The 18,549-nt window shown below is 46.2% G+C and overlaps 4 protein-coding genes across 7 annotated transcripts; all 4 read right to left on the bottom strand.

Moving 5' to 3' along the window:
- Nucleotides 1–1,637: 1,637 nt before the first annotated feature.
- LOC136530657 (uncharacterized) lies at nucleotides 1,638–3,441 on the bottom strand. The gene has a single exon (XM_066523378.1). The coding sequence runs from the start codon at nucleotides 3,389–3,391 to the stop codon at nucleotides 2,147–2,149; it is 1,245 nt and encodes a 414-aa protein (XP_066379475.1). The 5' UTR covers nucleotides 3,392–3,441; the 3' UTR covers nucleotides 1,638–2,146.
- Nucleotides 3,442–4,105: 664 nt separating this feature from the next.
- LOC136530661 (disease resistance protein RGA2-like) lies at nucleotides 4,106–10,178 on the bottom strand. The gene is made up of 2 exons (XM_066523382.1): nucleotides 9,999–10,178; nucleotides 4,106–5,196 (listed from the first exon to the last, which is right to left on the bottom strand). The coding sequence occupies exons 1-2, from the start codon at nucleotides 10,176–10,178 to the stop codon at nucleotides 4,510–4,512; spliced, it is 867 nt and encodes a 288-aa protein (XP_066379479.1). The 3' UTR covers nucleotides 4,106–4,509.
- Nucleotides 9,860–10,895, bottom strand: LOC136530658 (uncharacterized). Its single transcript, XM_066523379.1, has 3 exons — nucleotides 10,460–10,895; nucleotides 10,321–10,389; nucleotides 9,860–10,210 (listed from the first exon to the last, which is right to left on the bottom strand). Exons 1-2 carry the CDS (start codon nucleotides 10,790–10,792, stop codon nucleotides 10,342–10,344), a joined length of 381 nt encoding a protein of 126 aa, XP_066379476.1. The 5' UTR covers nucleotides 10,793–10,895; the 3' UTR covers nucleotides 9,860–10,210; nucleotides 10,321–10,341.
- A 1,497-nt stretch (nucleotides 10,896–12,392) lies between these two features.
- Nucleotides 12,393–17,764, bottom strand: LOC136530656 (putative disease resistance protein RGA3). Of its 4 annotated transcripts, none has more exons than XM_066523374.1 (5): nucleotides 17,435–17,764; nucleotides 17,255–17,332; nucleotides 16,838–17,141; nucleotides 13,044–16,593; nucleotides 12,393–12,954 (listed from the first exon to the last, which is right to left on the bottom strand). In XM_066523374.1, the coding sequence occupies exons 1-4, from the start codon at nucleotides 17,736–17,738 to the stop codon at nucleotides 13,050–13,052; spliced, it is 4,230 nt and encodes a 1,409-aa protein (XP_066379471.1). In that variant the 5' UTR covers nucleotides 17,739–17,764; the 3' UTR covers nucleotides 12,393–12,954; nucleotides 13,044–13,049. The 4 variants fall into 4 exon arrangements, with proteins under 4 accessions (XP_066379471.1, XP_066379472.1, XP_066379470.1 ...); XM_066523375.1 differs by having other exon boundaries at nucleotides 13,019–16,593; XM_066523373.1 differs by having other exon boundaries at nucleotides 12,393–16,593.
- Between the last annotated feature and the right edge of the window lie 785 nt (nucleotides 17,765–18,549).

Raw genomic sequence — 18,549 nt, forward strand, 5'->3', positions numbered from 1 at the left:
ATCCAAGACTCAAAACGAGGGTCGAGACGCCCATGGCGCTTCGCGCGTCTTGGGTATTGGCCACTAGCGGGCCCGTCCTTAACCTCCCCTCATTCTAGGGCACCCTAGAGCGGCCATGAACCCACTGGTGGGCCAGCCTTCAAACTCCTGGGCTTTAATGGGCCGTAGGGGCGTTTTTAGCTCCGTATCCCACTTACCTACGGCGGCCCGTAGCCTTTGAAGGTGAACCGTCGCCCGGTGGATCCTTCGCGGGGAAGATTTGGATAGGCATGCGTTCGTCTCTCGAGGTAGCGATGCGACTGGTGCAGCGTGAAATAATGAGGGCGCGAGCCCTGAAGGAAGCAGATCTGGTGAGGCATGGGGCGCATTAATTTAGGCGGATGGTTCGCCCCTCGCCCGTTCTACACCGGGTAGTCCATATAGCAGTAGCTTGAAGGCAGTAGCCTGAGGGCGGCGAACCATGTTGCGGCTAGGCGGCGGAGGCAAAGAAGGAGCGGAAGAAGGCGAAGAAGGAGTGAGCGAAGCTCCAGCGTGAAAGGCGCCGACAAGGCTCGGAGGAGAGCGATGACGATGAGAAGGTGGAAGAGGAGGAGGATGAGTCCGAGCCCAACATCCCATAGGGCGCCGTGCGCTCGAGGATGAGCAGGCCGACACAGGGCAAGTCAACTTGACCTTGATTCCGCAGCACGCCTCGGTGCAAACCGAAGAGGATGCGCCTCCAAGATCGGCGGGGGAGGATGCGCCCCTGAGGTTGGCGGAGCAAGTCCGCTCTGCTCCGACCGAGCCCACCAGGGGATCGAAGCAGCCAATTGCCAACGTGGAGGAGTCGGAGTCGAGCGGCCAGCCCCCGAAACGATCTCGGATAATGGCGTCTAGGTGAGTTAACGACTTCTTCGTCCTTTCATTGTGTTCTCGGATTTTGTTGTGTGACGTTGGTGCTTTCCACAGGACCGGCCCCCGTAGCTCCCTGACGTTGGCGCCATAGAAGATCCTGGCGTGTCGGCCAATCCCCTAGGAGCTGGCTTGTATGGTGCTGGGGGCGCGCCGTGATGGCGCCGAGGTGGACACGCCGCCGCCTGAGGAAGCGGGGGAGGCGGAGGCGCCGATTGTGCTAGGGGAGGCTCTTGTGGAATCAGCACCCGCGCCGGTCGGCGTGCTCGAGGTGCGGCAGACGGGAGGAGGTGCGACCGAGGCGTCCCCTGTGGACGCGGCGATGGCTCAGACTTCAGAGCCCGAGCTGCCAGCCTCCTCTGCCATTGGAGGGTCCACAATGGAGGGAGCGCCGGTGACGGAGGGGGTACCGTCGGCCCCCGTAAGGCCGACGCCGACGGTTGCCACGGCCGACCCCTCAGTTGGGGCTAGGCCCTCCCGGTCCCTAGTCCGGCCGGGCGACGATCCGCTCGCGTGGGGAGGAAACCGGCTCCACTGGGCCAGGCGGCTGGACCCGAGCGACTCAATGTTCACCCTCGATGACCCGGCGGAGGAGAAGGGCTGGACGAGCGTACGCTCGGGACTTGAGTCCGTAGTTCGCTCTCTAAAACATTGAGGTTTCAAATACCTGAGACCGCGGAGGGATTGGAAGCCCTCTAGTGCGTCTAGCGATTTGCAATATCCAATTTCTTGTTTTTACAGTGCTGTGCAGGAATGCAGCTGTAGAAATTTCAATGCAAAGATATCCCACACTTTTAGTACTGTGAGACTGGGTCAGATCTCCCGGGAAGTAGGGCTGCAGCGTTCCCAGGGAAGCGTCTCTGATATCCAGTACACCAAGTGAACACGGGAGAAGCCATCTTCTGTTTGCTTGGTCATCAATCTCATCTTCATGCACCAAAGACGATATCAGCTCGTCGCATCCAACAATTCTTAGCTCCTCAAGGGAGATGAATCCAGAGATGCCTTCCTTGTTCCCCTGAAATGTTGTTAGATGGCAATATATAATTTCTATCTTCTTGAGAGAGGGGATAATATTAGATGGAATGCGCAAGAGTTTGCTAGGACATCGCCTAGTTGATGCGCCATCTCGATATGAATTTCTCTGTGACAAGGCACGTGGAGCTGAGGTGAGATTTGATAAACTGTTCTCTTTTCCTTGTATCGATAGCCCTATTACCTGCATACAAGTATGCAGATGCAATTCCTCTAGGGCTCACACATGTTGCAGCATCATAGATAACCACACCCCAGTTATTCCACAATCTACAATGCTAAGACACTCGAGAGACGGTAAGGCATCAAAATCTACGTTTGCCATGTTTTTATGGGTATGCATTGACGGAACATCCAAAGAGAAAAAATTACCTATTGCCAACCTCTTCAAGCAGACGAGTTGCCTAAGACCTTCGAGTGAAAAATACGATAGGTTTTCGCAGCCCATTATTTCCAATTGAGTCATAGTCCGCAGGTTGCGAAATGACAAAATTTTGTCATCCAGGGTCAGTCCTGATGATTCGATTCTCAATTCTGCGTCTGATGATCCCTCCATCTTTGGAAGTGCGGAAACTCTTTCGATGAATAATTTGCAAAATCTACTTGATGGTGGTAGAGGATTTGATACCATTAAATGAAGACACCCATGGATGGTGAGCTCGCTAACATTGGGCAACCATGACTTCTCGATTTCAAAATTTTCACAGCTCTCAAAGAGGCGAAAGGCCTTTAGTACCCAGCATCTCCTGATCTCCAGTACCCTCAAACTTGAGTTCAAGTCCCTCACTAAATTGGGAAAACATCTTTCCAACTTTGGCATATCAATCAAGACTAGCTCCTTCAACGAAGGAATTAACAATTCTGTTACTCTGAGCATATTCCTTAGCTTCAACTTTGTACGAAATGATAGCCTTTCCAGAGATGGGAGAATTTCCCATCCTTTACAATCCTCTGGACGGATCGCCTGCAAGCAAGCAGACCATGATGGGGAGCAAGCACAGCAGGCTCCCTTCATTAGAACAAGTTTCCTTATGCTAACATGATCACTCATACCATCAATAATAACTGGTCGTCTAGCATCTAATACTTTAAGATGGTAAAAATTGCTCAGAGATATAGGCAAAGCTTCATTGCTCCATTTGTTCTCAAGTTTTAGGTAGCAAAGATGGGCACAATTTACCAAACTACAGATGAAGGTTTGGAAGGATTGGAAGAATAAAGAGTCATAATCCCCAATTAAGATCAATGTCCTCAATCCTCTCACTAAAGAAATTATACTCTTCAATTTTTCTTCAAACTTCCCATTACGAAGTATGATCCCACATTCATCTTCATGGTACACGGAATCAATTAGGATTGAAAAATGGCGTACGGTTGACAAAACTTCTTTGCACTCTAAACCATCCATAGTTGCAAACTCAGCCCTTGAAACCAGTCTTGCAAATTCATGCATAATACCACACATAACATAGTACTTTTGATGGTGTAGAATGGAGTCTTTTGTTTCAACATGCTCAAGGACTCAAGGAAACCTGAGTTAACCAGAGCATTGAGGTAATCTTGTCCTACCTCAATAGATTTCACAAATCCCGACGATATCCACATGTAAACCAAATCGTCAATATGGAACAAATAGCCATTTGGAAATATAGAACAAAACAAGAAACACTGTTGTAATTGGTAGGACAACAGATAATAGTTAATCTTCAAAGTAGTCATGATGCCTCCACGGTGTTGTAGAGATTCCCATACACCATCCCTAATGATGCTTTTCCAATGGCCAAGAGTAGGCTGCTCTCTTAACATTTCTGCTGCACTTTCTGCTGCTAATGGGTTGCCCTTTAATTTTGCAGCTATTTGATACCCAATGTCTAGATGCTCTTTGTTGTTGTTATCACCAAATGCATATGCTTTAAACAATAGCCAAAAATCATCATCTTCCAAAGCTCCTAACTTTACTTTTTTTTAAATGAACGGCAGGAGCTCTGCCTCTCAATTAAGGTAGAATAAAAGGGAATTTATGTACAGATTTTAGTCCGAACGAAAGTGAAAGCAAAGGGAAAAAAAGAAGTGGCAAACCCACAGAACCACAGCCCGGGTGCAGCTCCAGCACCGGCTTGCTAGTTCCCCCTTTCTAAAGCCCTTTTTCCTTTGTTCAATGTCCTCCTTAATTCTCGTAGCAACCTGTGAAGCCGATTCATGGGCATTATTGAAGATTCTTTCGGTTTCTTTCCTTCCATAGATTCCAGCATGTGTAGATCACCAAGCCATTGAAACGCCTCCTTTCTTCTTTTGCGACCTTGGGCACAGTCTTCTCTCACCAAGCACTCAAGTGGATCGGGTCATGGTCGGACTGCATCAGATGCGTGTCAAAGTGCTCCCAGGTTAGGACTTGGTTCCAAACCGCCTTGGCGAACGGGCATAGAAGGGACAGATGCAGGCATGTTTCTAAAGGGCCATCACACAACACGCAATGATCTTGGTGAGGCCACCCTCTTTTTTGCAGGTTGTCCGTGAGTATTTTTTCTTGTACAAGAATCCACGCGAAGACTTTGCATTTGTTCTCCGCCTAAACCTTCCAAATTAGTTTGCTTTTGAAGATGCCATAGGATCCTTTGAACTGAATCCTGTACGCCAAGCGAGTGGAGTAGCAGCCGTCAGCGGTCCATCGCCAGCTCCTAACTTAACTGGTTGGACTGTACCTAGCCTTTGTGCAATGGACAAATTTCTAGCTGTCACAATAATCACATTACCCTTTGTGCAACTTGATCCCAAAGCATTCAACAGATCTTTCCATCGGGAATCATCCATGCTGTCATTGACATCATCTAGAACAAGCAGAAACTTTTTGGGCTGACAGGCCATATGATTCTTTAAGACCTCTTGAAGCTTTGTGTAGTTACTTACTCCTTCATAGCTTTCTTTGGTGCGAGGAGATCCTTCATGGCTGTTTAGGGTAATAACGTCTAAGATCTCCATTATCACTCTTACTTCGTCAAAGATGTTGGACACCCAAACCCATATCCGCTCGAATTGGTGTTTAACTTGTCGATCATTGTATACAAGTTTAGCTAAAGCCGTCTTCCCAACTCCTACAATGCCCACAATTGGTAGTACAGTTATGATGTCTGACTTAGCAGCTTCGATCACCCTCATGATATAGTCTTTCTCTGTGTCCCTTCCATACAACTTTCGAGGATGATAGCCTAATGTTCTTACTTGTGTATCTGAGGTGTTACTATGATACTGATCAGAACTAGTAACAGAGTCCTTGAGATACTCAATTTGTGGCAGAACCGCCCGAAATAATGCACTTACGGAGGCGCTTGTCTTCCACTAGACGCTAAGCACCCCGAGAGCGAGCTACATCGAGCGGGTTTCGTCGAGCACACCCCAAGGGAGAGCCCGAATAATCCACATTTTCCCGCGGGATCCAATAATGAGAACGAGTTTACATTACTTAGTTTATTTCATACATCCAGAGTTCTTAAAAATACATTATTACAGGACCAAATTTAGAGTGCGGAAATTAAACAGCGGAATAAAAATAAACATCTATCAAAAATATACAAGGATCCGTCTGTACCCACCAGAAGAATCCTTTACACAACGGCTACATTCTCAAGCTGTACCTGCAACAGGGGTAATAAACCATGAGTACACAATGTACTCGTAAGACTTATCCGACTAGTGGGAATAATTTTCCGACTCCAAGGGATATGATGAGCTTTATGGTTTGCTGAGTTTCCTTTTTGCAGAAAGCAATATTAATAGTGAATCCTTATTTATGTTATTATTAGCAGTCATGATTAATTCATTATCTAGCCGTTCTATGTAAGCACCTATTCTACTTCCAAGCAAGAGTTGAGCAAACAATTCCATTTCATCACCTTTCATCTTTCAGTTCTTACTACGGTGCTAGAATGTAGACAAGCCATACCGGAATGCCGACGATTCGTGAATCAATGTGCCCAGCTAGGTACCCCAAAACACATGCCCCGCTTGTACCCCAAGTAAAAGCAGGACCAACCCACCACTCTCCTGTCATGGGGTCCAGGTCCCCGTCCAAACTTGGACTCCAAGCCCCCGCTCCTGAGTCCCGGACTCAGTGCGGTGCTTAGACCTCCACCATCCCGCCTCCAATCTGTCGGTCCAAAAAGAGCCATAACCCATGACAAGAGAGCAACAAGCCATCCCTGCGCCCAAACACAAGTATGTGCTCGGGATAATAAGTCTATGACTTGCCTAGAACCCAATGCAACAGTCGGTCCTTAACCGACACAGACAGGGAAAAAGTGTAACCAAGTTATGCCCTGTTGGCCGCAGGACACAACCTCTTACACCTACCAATACCTAAACCATATCCCTGTTTGGTGTCCATTTTTCCTTTCCACCATTTTATCATGAGTGATCATAATTATCACCTATTGTGAGTAACGGCAGGTTACTCACGCTACCGAAATCCTGAGCATAGCAGCTACTCGACCTATACTAGTAGGACTCATAGATAAGTATATCTATGCATGTAGTTTTTATAAAATGCCTGTGACGTAAATGCACATCATATATATATATATATATATATATATATATATATATATATATATATATATATATTCAGTGATCATTCAAAATAAGGGTTATGCACCGGAGCTTGCCTTGGGCAGGCGGGGTGTCAACAAAGTCAGCAACTAATGGCTCCGAGGCTCCCTCTTATACGAGAATCTCCTCCTCGTACTCCTCGATGATCTCCTCGTATTCCTATTCGCCCATGGGCACAAACTCTACCAACTCGTTATCTACATGCATGAAATGATGATGCAACACTTAATAATACGGCAACAACAACTCTTAAAATAAGAATACATTTATCAAGCTACTAAGCTAGCTCTACCGACTAAGACGCTAAGTTACCTATTATGACCACTAAACAGGTATGAAGCATTTCATGTATTATCTTAGCAACTAAAGACATCCCTATTCTTAATATCGATTTACTATATATATGATAAAACAAGGAGTACTAGCTACTCTATTTTATCGACCTATCCTACTGCTACAAAAATTACAGTGAGCACCTAATAATTTGATGAACCTACTGTAAAAATTTCATGGCTAAAGTTATCACATATTGGCCACAAAAATTCCTACAAGATTTATCCTAATAATATTAATCATTTTCAATTGATTTAATGGATCTCAGCATCACCACATATATGTATAAACAAATCACACTATCAAATAGGTCATGAATTTAGGGATCTAACAAAATTGGTCTTGCAATTTTGGACACCTAAAAGAATTGATATTAATTATCAAAGTTCTGCTCAGATTAGAAAATACAAAACTATTGCTATTTCTTACGAAAAAGAAAAGGGCAAACTGGCCCAGCGCAGCCCAACACTGCGCGGCCCACGCACGCGAGACAGCCCACGTGGGGAAGCCGCACGCGCGCTGGCAAACTTACAAAAACGCCCTTGGGCTACCCGGTAATAGCGCGAGCACTAAGCACACTATTCCATCAGTCCGCGACTACGCAAAACGGCCCTTGCAAAAATCTGTCTTCACATCGGGGGGTCTCTGATCTGGCCGCGCACGCCGGCGCGGCGGCCGGTGGCACCGACGACCCCCGCCGGGCAACCAGGACCCACCCAGCCCTAACTAAGGAGCAGGTACTTGCCTAGGCGCGAACGCGAAATGCTGGGCGATGAAAACGTGAGCCGGGATGTCGTAGTAAAGCTTGACCACGGTGGCGGAGCTCCACGGACCCAGCCGAGGTGGTGGTTCGGCCGGAGGCAGCCCGAGCCAAGCTGGCTGCGTGCGCACGGACGGTGCGGAGGTGCACAGCGGCGGCAAGACCACGTCAGGGGCGTCTAGGAGGTGGTAGCAACTCGGCAAAGGTGCACCGGGTGATGGGTAGGTCGAGGCGAGGCTGGTGGTGCAACAGATCGAACACAAGCAGCTCTGGAGTGGGGTTTTGCTGCCAACGCATGCCAATACGGTCTTATCGACCCGGCGGGAAGAAAACTCCAAATTGGAGCATGACACGGCATGGATCAATGCGAGATGGGGTCTGGTGGCTGGCTGATTTCACAGCGAAGCCGTGGGCAAGGTTAATTGGACCGAGGTGACTCCACCATGCCGAATTGAAGGCGCGGGTCCGGCGACCATGGCGACAGAGGAAACAGGGGAAAGAGCAGGCATGGCTTGGCTCGTCGTTGCCGTGGCAGGACGTGGCTGGCAACTCGTAGTTCAAGCGTGCACGTGCTACAGGCCATTGGGGGATCAGCGAAATGCGCTCAGGAACGGTTGGCCGCATTGCCATAAATAGCAAGCTGACGGCGGCTCGGCCATGTGCGCCGCAGTGGCTGGCACCGGACTGGGGGAAAGGCAGCAGTGCAGCATCGCATCGAGCGCGGATGTGATGGCAATGGTAGGCAGGGCAAGCCCACGCGCGTGCAGATGTGAAAGATCTGCAATAGCAGTGGCCGTGCGACAGCGGCGGTCGAAGCACAGCGTGACCGGGGATGCAGCACAACGCGACGGTGAGCAACTGTGGCACCGCGCGGTAGCAGCCAGGATTGGCCAAGCCACAGACCAGCCGTGGCCAGGCCGATGACGGCCCTGACACCAGCAACGTGACCACGCGCTCGTGGCACGACCGGGACGACCACGGCGAACACGGGCACACGGTGACCACGCACCCAGAGACAGGCGGCCGAGACATGAGTGTGTGCACGGTTTTTGAAGCACCAATTCCGGCCTAACTAGCCTGCCCAAAGCTTATCCACCTCGACGAAGCTAAGGAGGGTTGATTAAGCTGCTAATAGGACTTACCTACTCGAACCAAGGTGAAGTGGAGAGGGAGATAGGAGACTGCCAAGCTAGCATTGCCGATTGACATCCAGAGCTAAAGCTAGGCTGCCAAGTTACTATTTTTAGCTTTCCAATGCAAATAATTAGTGATCAAGCCAAGCCCTAACCAAACTAACCTTGCTACCATTAGGAAGTACAGACTTTGATGCTAACCACTGAGCAAAAATATAGCACAATCCTTGAGCTAGGTTTTCCAGATTTAATCCACTAATATCGCATCGTCACAACGCTTTTAACTTGAGAATTTTGCTAAGTCTTGATCGGATTCGCATAAAATTCGATTTCCAAGCTATTAAAACAGTTAGCTAGTGAATTCATTTTTCGACCGCAAGTATTTCATCGTCATCTACAAAGTTTGTACTTCAAACTTTATTAAAGTTCCCTATATGCGTTCTATAGCATTTTCGCTCCATAAAAATTGGTTTTAAACCCTAAATGATATTACGGGACATTGGAATGTAACTTTCGTTTCGCGTTTCCGTTGATCGTTTTGAGTTAGGAAAATCAATCTACACATTATATCACAGGCATTATCATATAACCATGATGCTCATGACATATTTTAGCAAAAGATTTCCAGTGTAATACCGAGGGTGTTACACAAGTCACATAGCCTCAGATGCTTCCTAAGTCAAGAGCTATTTTGTGTATCCTTTCCAAAAATTTGGTCTTGTCCCTGGGGTGTGTGGTAGTAGCTACATTGCCCTCAGTTCTCATCCTCTTTCTACCCTCAGAATCATTAGCCGAAATTATGGCACCACTTTGCACACGATCACCAAAACTACAAGAGGAAGAGGATTCCAGGTTGGTCATCAGAAATTTATTACCACAATTCATAGTTGCAATGGATGTCATATCTTAAATTTATTACCACGTTCATGTAAAAACTTCTACGCATACTCACTAACATAATTCGATATTGGAAAAGTGATGCAATGCAGAACTTGAGGGTTAAGCAGTACCTTGGACAGTTCGGCGCCTCTTCAATTGTTGCGCGTTTTTTCTTGCAATTGGCACTCAGCCTGTTCGGCTGGGCTGGCTAGATCGTGAATTATTACTGCTGGCTAGTTTGGTGTGAGAGAAAAATACTGTTTCAGCTTATAATCCACGATCGTATACGATCGTATAAGCCCCAGCCGAACCGGCCGACTGCTATGATGTTTGGGCAAAACTGACGTCCCGTAACTAAAAGCAACCTGTGTGCCACAGTCAATGCACTTGGCTCTCGCAGGCTCTCCATTAACAGCCGGTGTAATGTGAAAATAGTCCCGCTCCTTGCATCGATTTTTGCGGGCGTTATTGTTCGGTACAACAGCAGTACTGGCCGATGCAGCTACGTGCTCTGCCCCATCTCTATTATCTCCATCTCCAACCATGCCTTCTGGCTCAATAGCAGGAGCAAGCATAACTGACAGAGAAAGGAGAAATCGGTGACATGTTATGAGGCGCGTTTATAATCACAGTTTATTCAAAATAAGAAAAAAAAGCTATAAAGAAAAAAAATCACAAAATACTTACCAACAGTATTGGCCGATGCATCTACTTGCTCTGCTCCATCTCCAACCATGCCTTCCTACTCAATAGCAGCTGACAGAGAAAGGAGAAAGTTACCATCACAATTTTCAAATAAAAAACTGTAAACGAGGTGTACACCTACCTCCTTGGACCTGTTGCTGGAGCCTGCAATAGTCGAGCTCATCCACCACGTGTCCACGTCGTCGGCGTCATACATGAGCTCCTTGACACGAGCGAGGGAGCGGGCAAGCGGCTTGTTCCCGACCGCCCTCCCCTTGACACCATTAATCACCGTCTCCATCCTCTCCACCTCAGACTTGAGTTCCCCGATGGCACCGGCGAGGCCGACTCCATGAAGCCAAGCGTCGAGCTCGCCTGTGGGTAGAAGAGCTTCGAGGATAGTTTGCACCTGCCATAGAATCGCGGACTCCACAGCGGTCGCCTCTGCCACCTCCATCAGATCGATCTGAGCCATGGTGATGGTGAACGGAGGAGGAAGCAAAACTGAGGGTTGCCTAGCCAAAGCAGAGTAGTCAGAAGTGCATATGGATGGTTGGATGGAAGCTGGAAAGATGATAGAGCGGGTCGATGGTCTATGCCCAGTCACAGTCACCAGCGGAAGCGTGGAAAAAAGAGGGCCCGCGATTTCCACTGCAACGTGGAGCAGTGACCAGCTCAAGTGTCTACTCATCACTCCATGAATCGCGGTTTCCAAATTGAACATGGACCAACGTCGATTAAGAAGAAAATGCTCGGTGGAATCCATCTTCTCCGTGAAATCATGAGAACCCCAAAAGGATTAAGTTTTAAAAAACTGGTAAGTTAATTCGCACGAATAGTATAGGTAGCTACTTTGATTATTATTATAGTATATTTGGGTTTTTTTATTCAGTTCAGCGCAGTGAGAACAAATAAAATAAGAATGAGCACAACGAGAAAAGTATAAAAAAAGAGAATGCAAAAATAGTAGTTGCATTTTCAGTCTGACGCTCTCCCAACTGAGCTATCTCCACTTGTGTATTTCATTTTTATATATTCTTATATATGAATACATTTCTGGGCGGCCTCCACCATATGACTGCTAAGCTGTGTGCCGTGTACCAAACAGAGTATGCTGGCCCAGGGCTCAATCCTTCAGATCTTCAGTCCGACGCTCTCCCAGCTGAGCTATCCCCGCTTTTGTGTTTTGTTTGTACAGTTTTGTTTATATCAATTAATTTCTGGTCGACTTACACTGTATAACCAAGCTGTGCTGCGTTCCAAACAGAAGCAGTGTGTCCCGGCCCAGGGCTCAATCCTGGGTGATGAGGTCCTTCCTCTGACTGAGACAACCCAACGTCCAAAACCATGCCGTGGATTTGCCTGACGCCAGAGCACTGCAGGCCTGAACACCGCCGCTAGCACCTTGGATAGTATTATAGTACGTTTTTACTTGCTCATCCGTCATCCCTACCAGGGACGTGCTGTGTTCAGTCTTTTTTTTTTTTTTTTGCTATCTGGATCATGAATCAAAATGATGGCACCATCAACAGCGCTACAAGAGTTAAAGGAGCGTGGCCTGTAGTTGTAATTCAGAGCTGCACTGAATCACAGTTCAAAAAAGTCCATTTTGCTTTCTTTTTTTTAGAAAAATAAAAAATTTATCCTCACCTATCATATGGTGCTGTTTTCTGGATAAACACGTTGCAAGTTTCAATATTTTTGTCCACGACTGATCATAATTTGATATTGCAAAGGTGCGCCATTCATTATATTGCGGCTACATGAATTCTGCATAGTCAAGCTAACTAGTACCTTGAAGAGTTTGAGTTTGGTGTCAATCCAATAGCTACAAATTCTCTCTTGCGATTGAGCAGAACTGATGTCCCTTCAGTAGTGTTGCACCTAACAGCCATTGTAGAGAATGCACTCTTCTTTCACAGGTTTCCGTCAACACTCAACAGCCATTTGCAGTCTGAATTCCAAAACTCATCCATGCCTTGGACCGTTCCTTGCGATTGGTGCTGCTCGCTGTCCAGGTTTATAGCAGAGAAATAAATGAGTAGCTTCAATCCCATCCCCATTATGTCTACTGGTTAGCAAGAAAGCAAGATGATTGAGGATAACATTATTTACACCAACTCTTTTGATTACAGAAAGTGCATTCTATATATATTGTAGTCCCTTCTATAGTCAACATAAAGAATAAACACCCTCGGGAAGAAAATACTGATAGGCTCCTTTCAGTCATATGACAACAGAACCTCTACTACCTCACTGCTTTCAGAACGGCCGGCAAGGCCAATCAGGAAAACCGTATACAGCATTCAGCAACATGAGCACTTGAGCAACGAGGACAAAGTTTACAAGTGAAACAAAACCCTGTGCAGAATCAGAGAACCTGTCACAAGAAACATCAGTTTTTTTTTTGAAACTAGAAACATCAGGTTTTTGAGGCTACAGAGTGAAAAGAACAACACTTTTGGCATTGGCTTCTCGCCCTTGGGCCGTGGTCAACAATAAACCTTGTAATTTGTAGCAGGTCTCCTAGGAGAAACATGGAAGTGCTTTCAACACCTGCTCGAACAGCTTGTAACAGTATGATATTCCTATAGGTTCTGAAGACGGTCACTGCAGCCATGGTGTCAGCTTGAATGCCTGCAAATAGACATAAAAATTTATGTAAACCATCAAGATAACATGGTCAACGGTAGAAGTATACCTTTCAAGGCGAGATGTGGAGAAACCTGTAATCAGTTCACATAATTCCCATCAATTTTTACATTTAGCTTGCTTGTCGCTAGCATTCTGCATTGCTCGGTTAGCTCCACGCTGCAATAGTGGACCTCCAGTTCTTCCAGGGAAGGTGGGAGGCCCCTTTCTGGCAGCCTTGAGATACTCGGGCAATCACTGATCTCCAACCGCTTGAGAGAGAGAAGGCTATGCAGACCCACAGGAAGATCCGAGAGTTCGCAGTAACCAACAAATTGGAGCTCTTGCAGGGACGTGAGGAGCTGAAGTGCTGCCTCTTGCTCGCATGTTAGTCCTGCCGCGTCGGTATCCTCCTCGAGCTGTAGGCATTGGAGAGAGGTGAGGTGCTCGCAGAATGGCGTGGTAAGAAAAGACGGGTCATCGATCCGAAGCCTTTCCAATCGAGGGCACAGCTCATAACCCTGCGTTAATAGACTCTTCAAACATTGAGGTAAGCCAGGGCATCTGTATAAGTCCAAATACCTGAGACTGCGGAGGGATTGAAAGCCCTCTAGTGCGTCTAGCGATTTGCAATATCGAATTGTCAGCTCTTCCAGTGCTGTGCAGGAATGCAACTGTAGAGATTTCAATGCATCATTTTCCGACACATCTAGTACTTTGAGGCGGGTCAGATCTCTCGGAAAGCAGGGCTGCAGCATTTCTAGGGAAGCGTCATGGATATCCAGTATGCCAAGTGAACACGGGAGAAGCCATCTTCCGTCGTCTTCACGCACCAAGGACGATATCAGCTCGGGGCATTCACCAATTCTTAGCTCCTCAAGGGAGGTGAATGCAGAGAAGCATTCCTTGTTCCCCAGAAACTTTAGCTCGCAACATGCAATGGACATCTTCTTGAGACAGGGTATGAGGTTAGATGGAATCCGCAGGAGTTTGTTAGGACATGGCCTTGTCGATGCGCCATCTGGATTTCCCTGTGATGAAACACATGGAGCCGAGGTGAGATTTGATAAAGTATTCTCTTTACCTTGTATCAATAGTCCTGTTATCTGCTCACACCACTCTAGATCCAATGTCTCTAGGGCTCGCACATGTTGCAATATCACAGATAACCACAGGCCAATTATTCCACAATATCTAATGCTGAGACACTCGAGAGATGGACCGGCATCAAAATTTGTGCTTGTCATGTATTCATGGGTATGTGTTGACGACACATCTGAAGAGAAAATTGTTTGGCATGACCATATTTCCAACCTCTTCAAGCAGACGAGTTGCTTCAAACCTTCTAGTGAAATAGACAACAGATTATTGCAGCCCACTATTTGCAATCGAGTTATGGTCCTCAGGTTGTGGAATGACAAAATTTTGTCATCAAGGAAATCAATGGTAGATGGATCACCATAAGATCCAATTCTGTATTCCCCGTTTGATGATCCCTCCATCTTTGGAAGTGCGGAAACTTTTGTGATGGATAATTTACAAAGGCTACTTGAAGGTGGTAGAGGATTTGATACTATTAAATAAGGACAATCCTCGATGGTAAGCTCGCTAACATGGAGCAACCATGAGTGCTGCTCGATTTCACATTTTTCACAGCTCTGAAATAGGGGAAATGCCTTCAGTACACAGCACCGCCTAATCTCCAGCACCCTCAAACTACAATTCAAGTCCCTCACTGAACTGGAGGAACATCTCTCTAACTTTGGCATATCAACTAACACCAGTTCCTCAAGTGAAGGAATTGACAACTCCGCTACTGCTGGCATATTCCTTAACTTCAACTTCGTAAGAGACGATAGACTTTCTAGAGATGGTAGTATTTCCCATCCTTCACAATCCTCTAGATGGATCTTCTGCAAGCAAGCAGACCATGCTGGGGAGCAAGCACCGAAGGCTCCCTTTGTTAGAATAAGATTCCTCATGCTGACAAGATCACTTGTACCATCAACAATAAGTGGTTGTCCAACATCTAATACTTCAAGATGGTAAAAATTGCTCAGAGATATAAGAAAAGCTTCATTGCTCCCTTTGTTCTCAAGTTTTAGGTAACGAAGATGGGTACAATTTACCAAACTGCACATGAAGGTATGGAAGGACCGGAAGAATAATGAGTCATAATGCCCAATTAAGATCAATGTCCTCAATCTTCTCACTGAAGAAATCATACTCATCAACTTTTCTTCAAACTTCCCATTACGAAGTATGAACCCACGTTCATCTTTATGATACATTGAATCAATTAGGATTGAAAAATGGCGTACGGTTGGTAGAACTTCTTTGCACTCTAAACCATCCATAGTTGCAAACTCGGCCCTTGAAACCAGTCTTGCAAATTCATGCATCACACCACACATAACATAGCATTTTTTATGGCCAAGTGTAATGAAGTCTGTTGTAATAAGGAAACCTGAGTTAACCAAAGCATTGAGGTAATCTTGTCCTGCCTCAACAGATTTCACAAATCCCGACGATATCCACATGTGAACCAAATTGTCAATATGGAACAAATAGCCATTCGGAAATATAGAACAAAACAAGAGACATTGTTGTAAATTGTATGGCAACTGATAATAACTAATCTTCAAAGCAGTCACGATGCCTCCACGGAATTGCAGAGATTCCCAAACACCATTCTTCATGATGCTTTTCCAATGGTGAAGACCAGGCTGCTCTCTTAACATGTCCGCTGCATTTTCTGCTGCTAATGGGTTGCCATTTAACTTTGTAGCTATTTGACGGCCGATATCTAGATGTTCTTTGCATTGGTTATCACCAAATGCACATGCTTTAAACAATAGCCAAAAACTATCATTTTCTAGAGCTCTTAACTTAACTGGTTCTATTGTACCTAGCCTTTTTGCAACGGCCAAATTTCTAACTGTCACAATAATCACATTACCCTTTCTGCAACTTGATCCCAAAGCATCTATTAGATCTTTCCATTGGGGTTTATCCATGCAGTTGCAGACATCATCTAGAACAAGTAGAAACTTTTTGGACAGACATGCTATATGTTTCTTTAAGGCCTCTAGAAGTTTCGAGTAGTTGCTGACTCCTTCATAGCTTTCTCTTTTGCGAGATCCTTCATGGTTGGCTAGAGCAACAACGTCTAAGATCTCCCTTGTCACTCTTACTTCATCAAAGATGTTGGACACCCAAACCCATATCAGCTCAAATTTTCTTTCAACACGTGGTGCATTGTATACAAGTTTAGCTAAAGCTGTCTTCCCAACTCCTGGAATGCCTACAATAGGTAGCACAGTAATGTTGTCCGACTTCGCAGCTTCGATCGCCCTTATAATTTTGGCTTTCTCCGCATCCCTTCCATATACCTTTCCAGGAAGAGAGCTTGATGTTCTTACTCGTGTATCTGAGTTGTTAATCTGATACTGATCAGGCCTTGCAATAGAGTCCTTGAGATACTCAATCACATCGTGTCGGATGCTTCTTAACTCAAGAACTATTTCCTGGATTCTTTTCAAAAAGTGCCTGGTTGCAGCTACATTGTACTCAATTCTCATTCTTTTTCTGCCCTCTGAATCATAGGTCGAAATTGTGGCACCATTTTGTACACTGTCGCCGACACTACAAGAAGAAAAGGATCACAGGTTGGTCACCAGAAATTTATTACCGTGATTTAAAGTTGCACTGGATGTCATAGTTTCAGTAAAACGATCATATTGCTTTCCTATAATAACAAAAACTTGTACGCATATATTAAGGTGCTGGCTCACGCTTGTGTTTTTAAAAAGAATGAAAGCATTGCAATGTTCATAATTTTTGTCCATCATAGTTGTATACAATGCAGATCTTGAAGGGTAAGTAGTACCTTGGACGGTTCGGCATCTCTTCAATTGCTGAACGTTTTTTGTTGCAACTTTTGAGATGCTTGTGCAAAGCTGATGTCCCGTGACCCCATGTAAGCTCTCTGCCGCAGCAATTGCACTTCGCTTTTGCAGGCTCTCCGTTAACAGATGGTATAATCTGAAAATAGTCCCGCACCTCGGATCGGTTTTTGCGGCCGCTATTGCTCAGTGTACCAGTACTGTTGGCCGATGGATCTGCTTGCTCTGCTCTATTTCTGTCTCCATCTCCAACCATGCCTTCCGGCTCAGTAGCAGGAGCAAGCATAGCTGACAGAGAACGGAGAAAGTAAGGACATGTCAAGCGTCGAGTTTATCATCACAATTTACTAAAGAAATAAACTGTAGAAAATCACAAATCATTCACAAGGATCAATGTATACCAACAGTATTGACCGATGCATCTACTTGCTCTGCTCCACCTCCAACCATGCCTTCTAGCTCAACAGGAGCAATCATATCTGAAAGAGAAAGGAGAAAGGACTTGTCATGAGGATTATCACAATTTAAAGGGAAAAAACTGTAAAGAAAGTCACAAACCACGAGGATGGCTGCATACGTACGTTCTTCGACCTTATGCTGGAGCCTGCAATAGTCGAGTTCATCAACCACGTTGTCGGCCTCGTACATGAGCTCCTTGACACGAGCGAGGGAGCGGGCAAGCGGCTTGTTCCCGACCGTCCTCCCCTTGACACCGTTAACCACTGTCTCCATCCTCTCCACCTCAGACTTGAGTTCCCCGATGCCACCAGCGAGGCCAACTCCATGAAGCCATGCGTCGAGCTCGCCGGGCGCAAGAGTTTCGAGGATGGTTTGCACCCGCCATAGAATCGTGGACTCCATAGCGGTCGCCTCTGCCGCCTCCATGAGATCGATCTGAGAGATGGTGAACGAAGGAGGAAGCAAAAGTGAGGGCAGCGTAGCGAAAGAAGAAACGATCAAACGAATCAGAAGAGCATATGGCCGGGTGGTGGAAAGCTGGTAAAGGCGTGTAAAGCTGAGAGAGCGGGCAGAAGTGGAGAATAAAGAGAGCATGCAATTTTGACCTGTAATGTGGAGTAATCTTTTCCAAATGGGCCGCCCGGCACGGCACGGCACGGCACGGCACGGCACCGGCACGGCATCGGCATCGGCACGGCACGGCGAGGCACGGCACTATGCGGCACGGCGGCCCGCCGTGCCATGCCTGTGAGTGCCACTGTGCCTAAGTGGCAGCCCAGGCACGGCACTATGGAGGGGAAACCATGCCGTGCCGTGCCAGCATGCACGGTGGCACGCCAGTCCCCGTGCCGGCTCAGGCACTAACACATTTTTAACCCAAGTTCATCAGCACAAGTGCACAACTCAACTAGTTAGGAAAACACAGCAAACACACAGAGTTAAGAAAATAGGAATATATTTGGAGCATGTGCAATGACTGTCTCATTAAAAACCTGCTAGGTAAAACTCACCCTTGTGAGAAACTCTAGTCAGGAAAAGAGTACAGCCTAGCTCCATTAAAGTTCAATGTTCTTACATCATTGTCCAAGTCCAAGTTCTCATATTACAGAGCCAAGTTCAAGCTAAATGTAAAGACTAAACTAATAAAGATATGCTTCAAGCTTCAAGTTCAAGCTCCCAGCTGGCCAGCTACAAAAAGAAGAACAGAGTTAGCATTAGGAGCACTGATCAGTTAGCA

The sequence above is a fragment of the Miscanthus floridulus genome, unplaced genomic scaffold (genome assembly GCF_019320115.1).
Source record: "Miscanthus floridulus cultivar M001 unplaced genomic scaffold, ASM1932011v1 fs_171_2_3, whole genome shotgun sequence".
Lineage (NCBI taxonomy): Eukaryota > Viridiplantae > Streptophyta > Magnoliopsida > Poales > Poaceae > Miscanthus > Miscanthus floridulus.